This window comes from Podarcis muralis, chromosome 6, assembly GCF_964188315.1.
Source record: "Podarcis muralis chromosome 6, rPodMur119.hap1.1, whole genome shotgun sequence".
Lineage (NCBI taxonomy): Eukaryota > Metazoa > Chordata > Lepidosauria > Squamata > Lacertidae > Podarcis > Podarcis muralis.
The window spans coordinates 5,852,128-5,865,921 of NC_135660.1; the positions used below are offsets into that span (position 1 = coordinate 5,852,128).

A 13,794-nucleotide genomic window follows, 5' to 3' on the forward strand; every position below is an offset into this window, starting at 1 on the left:
TCTTTCCTTTTCTTTGATGGGGTTCCTACTTCACCCCAGCAGTTTAAATGGTAATACTTCCTTGCAAGATTATTATTATTATTATTATTTGCATTTCTAATTAAAAGGTAAAGGTTGCATTTCAGATTACTGAATAAATTTGCCACTGGAGATGCTGCCAGGAATTAAACCTGGGGATTTGTGCATGCAAATTAGATGTTCTACCACTGACCTACAGAAGGGTTAGAAGGAATCAAGCAGCCCTTAAAGTATCCTGGACCCAAGTCATTAAGGGCCTTGCACATTAATACAATGACCTTGAACTTGGCCCAGTAACTTATGATCAAACAGTGCAAGGTTTTTAAGCACAGGATTTATGTGCTGGTGGTAGTTTGCCTCTACCAGCATCTAGCTACAGCATTTTGCACCAGCTGGAGCATCCACACCAGGCCTCCAAGGGTAGCCCCACATGGTGTGCATTGCAGTAATCAAGCCTTGGGGTTACCAGAGCATGAATCATGGTGGCCAACCTATCCCTGTCCAATACATCGCTGGCATAACAACAACAGCAATTTGACTGGTTTGCTTCCAACAAATATAAAAGCACAATAAAACATCAGGCATTAAAAACTTCCCTATACAGGGCAGCCTTCAGATGTCTTCTAAAAGTTGTATAGTTATTTATTTCCTTGATATCTGATGGGAGGGAATTCCACAGCGCAGGTGCCACTACCGAGAAGGCCCTCTGCCTGGTTCCCTGTAACCTCACTTCTTGCAGTGAGGGAACCGTCAGAAGGCCCTCAGAGCTAGACTTCAGCGTCCAGGCTGGATGATGGGGTGGAGATGCTCTGTCAGGTCTACTGGGCCGAGGGCATTTAGGGCTTTAAAGGTTAGCACCAAAACTTTGAATTGTGCTCAGAAACATATTGGGAGCTAGTGAAGATCCTTTAGGACTGATGTTATATGCTCCCATTGGCAGCTCCCAGTCACCAGTCTAGCTGCTGCATTCTGGACTAGTTGTAGTTTCTGAGTCACCTTCAAAGCAGTCACTGATAAAATTCCTAGCCACTGAGGCTGCCTGTGTCACCTTCAGTGACAAAGATGGATCCCCAAACTATTAACCTGTTCTTTCAGAGGGAGTGCAACCCCATCCAGAATAGGCGGCTAACCAATCTAATCTCCTCAAGTGGTTTTCTGGTATCAAACAATCTGCAAGTGGCCTACCTGAACTCTTCTACTGCTCAGCGTCATGGTGTCAAGGCTAGTGTAGCTGGCAGCACCGTTTGTACAAAGAGGAGCTCCTTTGCTGACGCAGCGTCCTTTATCCCAGGCAGATGCTCTCTTGCGCTGACATGCCAACTAATCCTCTCCCACCATTTTGGGCTGCTTTATTTCCCCAGGGCAGCTGGTCTCTGATGCAGCACCTGTTTCTCAGCAGAAGTCTAATCTAGCTGTTTTATTCCTGCCAACCAGCACAGTTTCTCCTCGTCAAACCCAGCCTTGCCTTCAGTGATGCTGTAAACCTTTAGTCTAAAAATCCTTGCCAAGCCCATTATCTAAATAATACACTCATTAGCTTCCCCCCGCCTTGGAAAAAAAGATAAATGGGTAAATATCTCGTTTATATTTCGTATCAGGTTACAAATATGATGTCTTTTCCTAGATTACTACAGATCCAGGGGTACTGGTATGGCCTTGGTCCAGTATACCTGAAGCAGCGTCTCCACCCGCACCTGTATCTGAAGAAGTGTGCATGCACACGAAAGCTCATACCAAGAACTAACTTAGTTGGTCTTTAAGGTGCTACTGGAAGGAATTTTTTTGTTTCCACCCGCACCGTTTAGCCCAGACACTGAGGTCCAGTTCCGAGGGCCTTCTGGCGGTTCCCCCCCTGCGAGAAGTGGGCTCAGGACTGTCCTACACCTGAGAGAGGCATTGTTGTTGTTTAGTCGCGTCCGACTCTTCATGACCCAATGGACCAGAGCACGCCAGGCACTCCTGTCTTCCACCGCCTCCTGTAGTTTGGTCAAACTCATGCTGGTAGCTTCGAGAACACTGTCCAACCATCTCGTCCTCTGTTATTCCCTTCTCCTTGTGCCTTCAATATTTCCCAACATCAGGGTCTTTTCCACGGAGTCTTCTCTTCTCATGAGGTGGCCAAAGTATTGGAGCCTCAGCTTCAGGATTTGTCCTCCCAGTGAGCATTCAGGGCTGATTTCCTTAAGGATGGAAAGATTTGATCTTCTTGCAGTCCATGGGACTCTCAAGAGTCTCCTCCAGCACCAGAATTCAAAAGCATCAATTCTTTGGCAATCAGCCTTCTTGATGGTCCAGCTCTCACTTCCATACATCACTACTGGGGAAAACCATAGCTTTAACTATACGGACCTTTGTTGGCAAAGTGATGTCTCTGCTTTTTAAGATGCTGTCTAGGTTTGTCATTGCTTTACTCCCAAGAAGCAGGCGTCTTTTAATTTCGTGACTGCTGTCACCATGTGCAGTGATCATGGAGCCCAAGAAGGTAAAATCTCTCACTGCCTCCATTTCTTCCCCTTCTATTTGCCAGGAGGTGATGGGCCCAGTGGCCATGATCTTCGTTTTTTTGATGTTGAGCTTCAGACCATATTTTGCGCTCTCCTCTTTCACCCTCATTAAAAGGTTCTTTAATTCCTCCTCACTTTCTGCCATCAAGGTTGTGTCATCTGCATATCTGAGGTTGTTGATATTTCTTCCGGCAATCTTAATTCCGGTTTGGGATTAATCCAGCCCAGCCTTTCGCATGATGAATTCTGCATATAAGTTACCGCAAACCAAAGCACTCACGCAGGACCTGCTCCAAGTCTGAGGAGAGGCAAGTAGGCAAAATTTTATGCATTTATCCTTATTTAAAAGAATAAAAATAAAAATAAAAATTGTATGCGGGGTTCCCTGGGGAACACCCTCCCATCAAATGTCAAGGAGATAAAGAACTATGCAACTTTTGGAAGACATCTGAAGGTAGCCCTGTATTGGGAAGTTTTTAAGGACTGATGCTTTATTATGTTTTTATATGTGTTGGAAGTCGCCCACCATGGTAGCCAGACGGGTGGGGAATAATAATAATAGTACTGTACGTACTGTAAAAATAATAAAAATTATGAATAAAAATTATAACTGTTATTATTTTACTCTGAACTCAGCAACCATTTTATTTGGGTGCAGGATCGCTTCCCAACTTCTGTGCATAGAACAAGCCGCTAAAGAAAAAAAGGCGCCGGAGCCACGCGAAGGCCCTACGAAGTCGAGCGTGCGCATGCGCCGCGCGGGTCCCTCACTCCTCGCCTTCCCACCCCCTCGCGCGGCGTCTTCGCTCTCCGTCTTTTGTCCACTCTGAGGCACCGTCCACCTACCCCCCCCCTCTTTCCGGAAGCGGAAGAGGCGGGCCGACGGAGGCCGCGAGCGAGAGCGAGGCGCGATGGCAGCTCGTGTCGGCGGGTCCTCCTCCGGGAAGCGTGGAGCCGGGTCCGGGGGCTCCCGGGGAGCCGAACCCCAAGAAGAGCCGCCGCCGCCTCTCCAGGCCGTGTTGGTGGCCGACAGCTTCAACCGCCGCTTCTGCCCCGTCTCCAAGGACCGGCCCCGGGTGAGGCGGCCGGGGGGGGGGCGGCGTGGCCTTGCCTCCCTCACGGAGCGAAGCGCCCGGAGCTTCTGCCTTGCCTGAGGGTCGGTGGGGGGGGGCGTGTCCCAGGTTCGACCCTCAGAGGCATCTCCGGGCAGGTCTGGGAGAGACTCGCTGCCTGGGCAGCGCTGATCATTCTGAGCTGAGTGGACCAGCCTTGGGTGCCCAGGTGTTTTAGAGCCGTAGAGTTGGAAGGGACCCCGAGGGTCATCTAGTCCAACCCCTTGCAAGGCACGGATCCTGGCTAAAGGATCCCTGACAGATGCCCCCCCCCCCGACCTCCACATTAAAACCTCCAAGGAAGGAGATCTCTGGACTACAGCTGCCGGCACTTCTAGCCAGCAGCCAGGGAGGCTGGGAAAGCCTCTGCTGGCATCCGTCTCAGGAAGGTTACAGCGGCCGCTGCAGGTGTAGAGACCGATGTGGAGAGACATGTTTTGTTGCAGCTGGGGTGGATGAAGGCATCTGGTTGTGCTGATGCAGGTGCACCGTGGCATTTCTTCTCTCTGCGCTCCTCTTCCTCTCCTTCCTCCACTGATCACTGCTGTGGTTGCACACCCTGTCTCCAGGCACTGCGGCCATTTGCAAGGGATTCCCACACATCGCTAGCCTTCATGTCACAAATTTAGACATCTTCATAACGCAGAATTGGTCTGCCAGCAGCCTTGGTCCCTGAAGCCGACTCAGCTCTGTGTTGCAAAGATCTCTGCAAACGTTACGTGAAGAATGGCAACATCAACCCTGCTGTGTGGGAATCCCTTGTGGATGATTGCAGTGCCTTGAGGTCTGGCTCGGCCTAAGGCAGCATCCTATGTTGTTTGTGGAAGGGCTGCAGCTTGCGTCTGCATTGACCTGGTTCAATATTCAGTGTCATTGCCAGCTGAGTTGAGAGAGACTCCTGACTGAAATCCTGGAGAGCTGCTGCTGGCCAGTGTAGGCAGTATTGAGCTGGACCCTAGTTGTCTGGCTCATTTTGGGGAAGAGCCACAGCCCAGAGAGTTAAAGTGTCTGCCTTGCAAGCAGAAGGTCCCAGGTCTGATCCCTGGTGGCATCTTCAGGTAGGGTTGGGAGAGGTTCCCTGTCTGAAACCCTATAGATCTGTTGCCAGTCACTGCAGACAGTACTGAGCTAGATGGACCAATAGTCTGACTTGGTATAAGGCAGCATCCTATGTGTACGCTATGAGTAAGCCCCATTGAATTCAATGGAGCTTCCCTGTGGTTGGTCACAGTTTGGATTGTGCTGTCATTCAGTGGTTGAAATTCATCCCCCTTCCTCCCAACACTGATCTTTGCTCATCTTTGGAAAAAGCTTCATCTCTCCTGTTGCATGACAGTTGGCTGTTAAAGCAGCAGAAATTATTTCTTTTCTTATAAAAAAGAATGGCTGACCTTCAACTAAACAATTGCACAAGCCGAATGAGCCCCTTGTGCAATGGACCTTTTGTTTTCTCCTTGCCCCCTGCCCCCATGCACACACCCCATTGTCCCCAAATGTGCTGCAGAAGGTTGGGGGAACTTCATAAAAGATTTAGGGGGTGTATGGGGAGAAGAGAGGGAGAATGTTATTGTGCAAGGAGAAATCCTAGCACTGACACAACATTTCCTTTAGTGCTATGTTGAATTCCACCCTTTGTGTCTTCCATTCTTGGAGAGATGACTTCCATTGTATCTTCAGACTCCATTCATAGCACACTCCTTTCTTAACTGTTAGTTCCAAGAATCTCATTGTAGGGACATATTTAAGATGCTCACCTCCAGCCTCTGAGCCCTGCACCCAGCACTGCAAGCATTTTGTGTACACACAAATGCCAATGAAAAATCTCTGTATTGGGATGTTTTTGGGATAATTTCTGAGGGCTGGAAAGATGTTCTTTTTTCTGAAAGTGAGCCAGATTAAGTCATCTTTCCACCTGTCAGAACATTAGCTTGCATCTTTTAAAGTAAGGAAAGCCATGACCCCTTATATTCAGTGCAATAGAAGGGTTAGTACTAAGACTTAAGCCTTTCTAGATATTGTCAGTTGACGGAGAAGGTAACTTCTCTGGGATAATTCATATGATCCATGAACAACAGCATGCCTTTCACTGAAATTACCAGTTGTTGTGGAAGGTGTGTCATCCTTTGATCTTGCCTTTAAAAGGGGGGGGGGGAATCCAGTATTTAGGAAGCCCTTGTAATCTGTGTCATTGCTGGTTGTTAAGCAGGCTTTGCTGGATAGTTTTTGTAGCAGCCAACTTGCCTGCACAGAGTTGATTGCTGGTGAGATTTATCAGTTTACAGCTGGCAAAACTTATTAAAAAGAGACACCTATTATTGTGAAAATAGCCGCTGAGTCCTGTCATAGTTCAAAAAAAGAGAATCAGTCAGCTCTTGAGCAGATTCCTTGGTAGGCTGGAGAATTCATCATGTTTTCTTGCAAGAGGGAGTCCACAGTGATTGCTACTGGTGGCTGATAAAAATATTATCCAAGTTTGAGGCACCTGCAGTCATCTGAGGAGTTATGTGTAGCACTTACTTGATTGCATGCATGCTTGTTTTGGAATGAACACATGCAACCGTTTCAGCAGAGTGCACGTTAAAGAACACACAAAGAGAACTTGGGACTCATTTCCAACAAGAAACTTTAAGTGAAGAATACCATATGCAGCAAGCTGGAGTGAATTGATTAGACTCAAGTTTCTGCCAAGTTTTTGTGGCACGATGGGGGGAAGGGAACTGAACTAATTTTTTTGCAAGGGCTGGTGGAGACAATAGCATTGCTCTTAAGAAACTCTCATAGATGAACTTGTAGGCTATGAGCAGGAAAGGACAGAAGGGTGCCACGACTGAGAAGGCCCAGTTAAATATAGTCACCTGTCTTAACTTGAGAAGCAGGAGAAGGATTCCCCCCCCCCCCGCAATCTTTGATTTAAAGGGAGAGTGTGTAGGCAGATGCAATTCTAAAAGTTACTGAGTCCAGATGATTAAGGGTTTTAACAATTAGCACTTTGAAGTTTTCCTGGAAGCTGTATGGTTCATTGAGTTAGCTGGCTTTCGGCAAAATGCGCAAGCCAGACACCTAATGTATAGGCACTTGTGTACACCTCAGACATGTAGGTCCCCTTAGGTCTTAAAACTTTAATGTGGGAACTTCCCATCAGTCACTAGTTTACAGTGAAGAAAAATAAACTACAAATCCATGCTGTGGTTAATTAGGAAACAGTCTGCACCAGCAGCTTGAATGATGTTTAACGTTCCGGCTGTTGAAGCTACTGTTGTCATGTGTGCCTGGAAACAATGTGTGCCATTGTGTAAGAAATGAAAGATGGCTGATCACTGTGATAAGAGAGCACTTTTATTCCCTGAAATTTGAGGATGTGGCCATATGTCAAGAACCCTCCCACCACAAGGTAACAGCCAGGGGGAAAGGGAAATAGGAGGGATCAGGGATTATAACAGCCGAAGTATGGCTGTGCTATCTTGTTTCCTGTACTTCCTGTGAATGAAAGACTGAATTTGGGCTGAAACGAAATTACAGGCAGAGGTTTCTAGCAAAAGTTCTGTTGGTTCGCCTGTCTAGACTCTGTGGAATGAAGCCACAAGTCAGGGAATGTGTGAGAAGGCTGACTTGTGGGTTTTTTGTTTTTGTTTTTTGGAAGGTTTACTTGTTAATTGGTTTATACGCAGAAATGATTCAAACAGGTTTTACGGTGAGGAAAAATAAAACACATACCTGGACTCTGTGGTTAGTGAAAAAGGAACTCCAGCAAGTATTTTGGAGGCTGCTTTGCTTTTTACCTTGCTGACGTGGAAGCTGCTGTCGTAATGTGTCGCTTTGAGGGAGTTGTGGCTTTGCTGGAGGCTAAAGAGGCAAAACCACCACACAAAACTGCATTGCTTCCCTGCATTGAATTAGCCAGTCAGTCTTGTAAGAAGAGTACTTTTACTACCTAAAATTTGAGGTTGTCGCAGCCTGGGAGGATGTGTAGCTTAGTGTTGTCCGATGAACAACTTGGGTGCAGGGTACCATAAGGATCGCCCAAGTCCTTATATCCCAGCTTGTTCACTGGGATAATCTGGAGGAACGCTGTTCATTGTACCCACTGCTACAGAGGCCTTACTGGCCTCAAACAGAAGTCAGACATTTAGTGTCAGTGGTCCCATGCCTTGGAACACTTTTCCAGCAGAAATTCAGCAGGCACCCTCACTTTTGAAGACTTTCCCATGCCAACAGGCCTATGTAGCAACTTGAAGGTTTTTGGTTTTTTGAGTGGCCAGTTGTTTTAGTCATTGTTTTGCATGGCTGTTTCCCATTTTATCTTTGTATACCACCCTGATACTGTAGTAGATAAATGGCAGTACAGTGGTACTTCGGGTTAAGTACTTAATTCGTTCCGGAGGTCCGTTCTTAACCTGAAACTGTTCTTAACCTGAAGCACCACTTTAGCTAATGGGGCCTCCTGCTGCCGCCGCGCCGCCAGAGCATGATTTCTGTTCCCATCCTGAAGCAAAGTTCTTAACCTGAAGCACTATTTCTGGGTTAGCGGAGTCTGTAACCTGAAGCGTATGTAACCTGAAGTGTATGTAACCTGAGGTACCACTGTATATAAATAAATGATGACCTTGGCAACTGGACATGCAATGTTTTTAACCTTTGATGTTTTATTGTGTTTTTAATATTCTATTGGGAGCTGCCAAGAGTGGCTGGAGCAACCCAAGTTAGATGGGCAGCATATGAATACAATCATCATCTTGCCACTTATTTTGGGACACTGGTTGAGGACAGAACGGGAACTGTCCCTAAATTTATCACGAGCAGCTTGGTCTTAAGATTGACCAGGAGATAAAAGGATGTGCTTTGCTGGCTGCTGCATCAGCAATAGGAGATAGGAGTGCATGACACAGCAGGAATTCATACCAGGCCGTGTATTATTGGCTGTTAGTATGCTTTGTTGAAGAGTCAGGTTAAATGGAGCCTGCGTGCAGAGATAAAAGCGTGTGGAACTTCAAAGTAGGAGCGCATACTTTGTGATGCAGTCCTTTGCATTTCTGCTTGGGTCCAATTCCCACCAAGTTACGTGGGAATGTGCCTAGATTTGCAGCCTTACAGAGCAATCCTAGGCATGTGTACTTGCGTTAATTGTCCCATTGTCTTAATTGGGGCTTACTTCTAGGAAAATGTGCATAGGATTGCTGCCTTAATTTCTTTGATAGACCAACCAACTAAGTCAGGTTAAATTCGTGGAGCCGAGACTGAGAAAGAATGGAAAATTAGAGGCAGTGGGTGAAGATGTACCCCAGTGCCTGGTTCAAGATAGCTGTTGCTATGCTGTGATGAGGGACGCGGGTGGCACTGTGGGTTAAAGCCTCAGCACCTAGGACTTGCTGATCGAAAGGTCAGCAGTTCGAATCCCCGCGGCGGGGTGCGCTCCCGTCGTTCGGTCCCAGCGCCTGCCAACCTAGCAGTTCGAAAGCACCTTCGGGTGCAAGTAGATAAATAGGGACCGCTTACCAGCAGGAAGGTAAACGGCGTTCCGTGTGCTGCGCTGGCTCGCCAGATGCAGCTTCATCACACTGGCCACGTGACCCGGAAGTGTCTGTGGACAGCGCTGGCCCCCGACCTCTTAAGTGAGATGGGCGCACAACCCTAGAGTCGGACACAACTGGCCCGTACGGGCAGGGGTACCTTTACCTTTACCTTTATGCTGTGATGTGTGTCACCTTCCTTTTACATGAGATGGAAGATGTGCTCATTTGGATGTCATGCTGGCTCTGTTGTATTCTTGGACTAAGGCATGAAAATATTAAGATGGCCTATTGATAAAAGCTACAACTCATTGTTAACTTAGCTTGTCGTTTTAATATCTTCAGAAGGCCACTTGTGGTGAGATTTGGTAACATACACAATTTAAAATTTTAATTGGCTAATGCTAGAAGGAAGATGGAATGGCGTGCAGGATTAAGTCCCTGAAGAACATAAAACTTTCAAACTCGGCAGTGCTGTTAAAGAGGATCAAAACATTATTCTAACAAGTTTCAGGGGCATGAATTCTGTAAACCCAGGGTATGGGGTTGTTAATTTCAAGGTCAAATTACACACTATGCTAAATGCATGATTGCATTCAATATGTCTGGTTGGTTTTTTTAAAAACCTAGTGACTGTGGATTTGGAGCATGCAGGTAGTGTTGCTGTACTGGACATCCCTGTCTAGATGAATATCACCCCTTGAAGTTTGCCATTGGGGAGAAGCCACTGTTAGCACCAGTAGCAGCTTGGGGGCTGATTTTTCTCAGGTGTGCTGGGGAGGGCAGGGCTTAACCCTCCTTGCTGTGGTCCTGATCCTATTCCCCCCCCCATGGCTGCTATTTAAAAACAACAACACACAAACTGTTTCATTAAATACAATCACACATTGAACAAGACATTAGGGTGTGTTCCTGCTAACAGAATTATAGAATATAATGTATTATAACTTTTTTTGTGGAGACGCTGACTTTTCTTTATTCTCTAGGCTCTGATTCCATTGGCAAATGTAGCCATGATAGATTACACCCTGGAATTCCTAACTGCAACTGGAGTAGAGGAAACCTTCGTCTTCTGCTGCTGGAAGTCAGCAGAGATCAAGGAACATTTACTGTAAGAGCAGACACATTTTTGTTGCTTTTGGTCCTCCTTAGCTTTATCTCAGGTCAGCTATTCCTGCTGATGGTGGGTGCATGGCTTTTGTAGGCCGGAGGTGGTCAGCCCCCATAACCTCTTGCTTCAAGTGGCATATAGGTTTGTGGCATCCAAGGGCAGATATTCTACAAGATGATGCTGTGCTTTACTAGGAATTGGGCGCCATGTATGAGTATGCTAAGTGGTGGAACTGAGGCAGAGAGAGATGTTGGGGGGAGAGGGAATGTTAGCAAGAGAGAAAACAGGATTTTAAACCAGCCCCTGCTTTCCTCAAAGTCTGTAGTACACACTCTTTATACAAACAGTAGGGTGACAGAATAGTTAAGATATGAAAGATACCTAAAAATCAACTCATTCTTTCCAGCTTTCTTTTGTTAGGTGACACCCACATATGAGAGGTTTCCTGTAGACGGTTTCTTTCATACTTCATACACAAGTCAATATCTGTTTTCCAGGATAGTCTGGAATAGCTCCTGATCTCCAAATTTATAGCAGTGCTAATAAAGAATAATAAATGTGGGCTAAGCAGTCTTGTAGCTTTATGCTCTGCTCAGGTGGACTCATTTGGTGATTTCGGTTTATCATGCTGGTTTTGGTTTTTTTTAAAGTATGTATGTCTTTGGATTTATATCACTGCTTATTCTGAATGCTTAGAATGACTAGTAGCATTTTAGTACTCTGTGTTTCTTTGAAATCTCCCCCATGCATGGATAAATCTTTTAGCCCGATCCTCTGCATTTTTATTATTAATTAAATTTATTAGATGCCTTCTCTCACCACATGCTGCTCAAGGCATCTTTACAGAAAACAAAAATGGCAAGAAAAAAACGCTTATTTTCTTTAAAACCAATGGGGTGTTAGGGTTATTTCCTTGTTGCTCCCTGAAGACACTTCAAGCCATTTGATTTGTGATACGGTTTTTTTCTTCTAATGCCAGAAAAAAACATCATGGAGTTGTCATCTACTGTACACAGTGTGCATATGTCCCCTTTAATTCCATTCTATCTGCCTTCTTTGCCAGGAAATCTAAGTGGTGCCGTCCAGCCTCTCCAAATACTGTACGGTTTGTGACTTCAGACCTCTACCGCTCACTTGGTGATGTGCTGAGGGATGTTGATGCCAAGTCACTCGTTCGCTCTGACTTCATCCTTGTCTCTGGAGATGTGGTGTCCAATATTAACATTTCCACAGCTTTGCAGGAGCACAGGTGGGTATCTGGGAGGAAGATGAAGCAGCCTTTCTTGATGAGATGGTCTCTGACTGTTTTCTCCTGGTTTGTGTCACTTAAGTTGAAATCTGTCTTCCTTCACCTCACCCTGACCACCTCTTTACAGGCTACGGCGGAAGCTGGAGAAGAACGTGTCTGTGATGACCATGATTTTCAAGGAATCCACACCAGGTCACCGTTCCAGGTGCCAGGAGGACGACGTCATCCTTGCCATGGACAGTGCGACCAAGCAAGTGCTGCACTACCAGAGAACTCAAGGGCTGAAACGCTTCCGGTTCCCTACGGTGTGTTACTAGGGGAGCAATTATCAGGAACCTGAGGATCAGATTGGACTAAACAGTTGCGCGAGTGGGAGCCAGCGCAGCGAGTCAAGTTGGTGCAACAGGGGTCTCCCTTCCCAACTAGCTTTGAGGTGTTGGGGATTCATGTGGGGGAGGAGAGGAGAGAAATGCTTGCAGTGATGGAACAATCCTAATAATGTGACATTGAATTCCTCATCCAGTTATGTTCTTCTCCTGATAATCCATCACTGGTTCCCTTCCAAGACCCGGGGTTCGGCTTGGGCTTGCTTTTGAGCACGGACAGTTCAGTGCACCTCCCGTTTTAAGATTATCTTGCAGGGTCAGTTGATGGTTGAATAAGAAAATGTTATATGCATGCCTAAAACAGGAGTAGGGAACCATGCGCCTGGCTGCAACCCACAGAGCCTTTGGGTTCTCCCCCTCAAAGGAACAATTAGGCTCTGCCTCCATGGTCCAAAGCAGTGTGTCTTGGATTACCAGTTCAGACGGTTGGGAATCACAATTGGGTAGAGTGCTGTTGCGTGCAGATAATGGAATAAAGAAGGGGGGGATGGAGAGGACAGAAGAGTGAGATAAGAGAAGGGGAAGTTTAATTTATTATTATTATTATTATTATTATTATTATTATTATTATTATTATTATTATTATTATTTGAATGCTGTGGATGCTTGTGAATTGATGTCATTTTCGTTCCACTGGTTTCTGGCACCCCCTCTAACACCTTGGGGCAGCTTCATGTTTTATGCACAAGTGCGGGCAGATATGCAAGTGACATTCAATAGTGCATCCTCTTCCTGCGTTCATTGTGGGGAGATGAGTGAGGAAGTTGAACATCTCCCCCTGTAGCAAAGGGCAACTTGCTGCACCCTAGATTCAGTTCTACACTTCCTGCTGTGAAGGAACCCCACACGTTGCCTTAAAAGTGTGGAAAGTCTTAAACTAGGTGCATGATCCTCACTTTCAGTTCAAATCCTAGGCAGGCTCATACAACCAGGGAAAATATGTTCGTCCCCAGCTTTGGTGGGACTCGTCCTAGCCTGAGTCAGTGGTGTTTCAAGTCAAAGGATCTTGGGCTCTGATAAAATTTGAAAAGACACCTTTGCCTGAAACCTTCAGAGCTGCTGGCTTTTGGAGAAGACAAAATTGGGCTCTCTTGGTGTGAAGCAATTTCATATGTTTGTATAGAGGATGTGTTTTCCTTTGTGAGCACCTCCACCTAACTTTTGATACTGTCTGGAAACACTGGGAAGCTTACTGTTTTAAATCTCATTTCACCCTACCAATGGGGTCGCAGGGGAGTGTTGCAGAGCTCTCTAGATTCCCTGTGTAGCGTTGTGAAAAACAGACAGGCCATTCACGAACAGAAAACCACTGATTTTAAAAGAAATGTTAGCATTCTTTACCAGGAAACTTAGAAGAAAAGCAGGTAACGGTTATGCCATTAACATTCAAACATGCATTGATTAAAGTATTAAATGCTGAAAACGTATTGGAGTTTGCTCCTGATTTCAATTCTGTGTACTGTTTCTGCAGGCACTAAATGTTTCTGCTGCAGGTGGTTTAGCCTGAGCTGGTTGTTGGGCTTGGTTCATGTGACACCATACACACGTGGTCCATTCAAGATACTCCTCCTGCCAGATTCTTGCTGTCGATTCTCTAGGTTAGCAAGCAGAGATGTTGGTATCGAATTTGTTGTGCGAGGCTCACTAGGCCTTTGCTGTGTCCTTACCTTTTTAGAGCCTGTTCCAGGGCAACGTTGAAGAAGTACAAATACGACATGATTTGTTGGACTGCCACATCAGCATCTGCTCTCCACAGGTGGGTGTCAGAAGCAGGCTCAGTGTTGCTGCTGGAGAGGCCTCCATCTCAAGTGTTGCTTTGTGTTTAGCAACGTTAAGGCACAATGTGTTAGCTGGACGCTGAGGGCTGGCCAGTGTCTGCTGCTTAGGGAAATAGTTTATGCAGAAGG

At 46.1% G+C, this 13,794-nt stretch overlaps 1 protein-coding gene across 1 annotated transcript in view; it reads left to right on the forward strand.

Annotated features, from left to right (window-relative positions):
- The first annotated feature begins 3,391 nt into the window (after positions 1-3,391).
- The window catches only part of EIF2B5 (eukaryotic translation initiation factor 2B subunit epsilon), a 28,752-nt gene continuing 18,349 nt past the window's right edge, over positions 3,392-13,794 (forward strand). Inside the window, exons 1-5 of the mRNA XM_028731760.2 lie at positions 3,392-3,598; positions 10,128-10,252; positions 11,316-11,501; positions 11,629-11,806; positions 13,563-13,643. Coding sequence (XP_028587593.2) covers positions 3,434-3,598; positions 10,128-10,252; positions 11,316-11,501; positions 11,629-11,806; positions 13,563-13,643 — 735 coding nt within the window. The 5' untranslated portion in view covers positions 3,392-3,433. The remainder of the gene's footprint in view (positions 3,599-10,127; positions 10,253-11,315; positions 11,502-11,628; positions 11,807-13,562; positions 13,644-13,794) is intronic.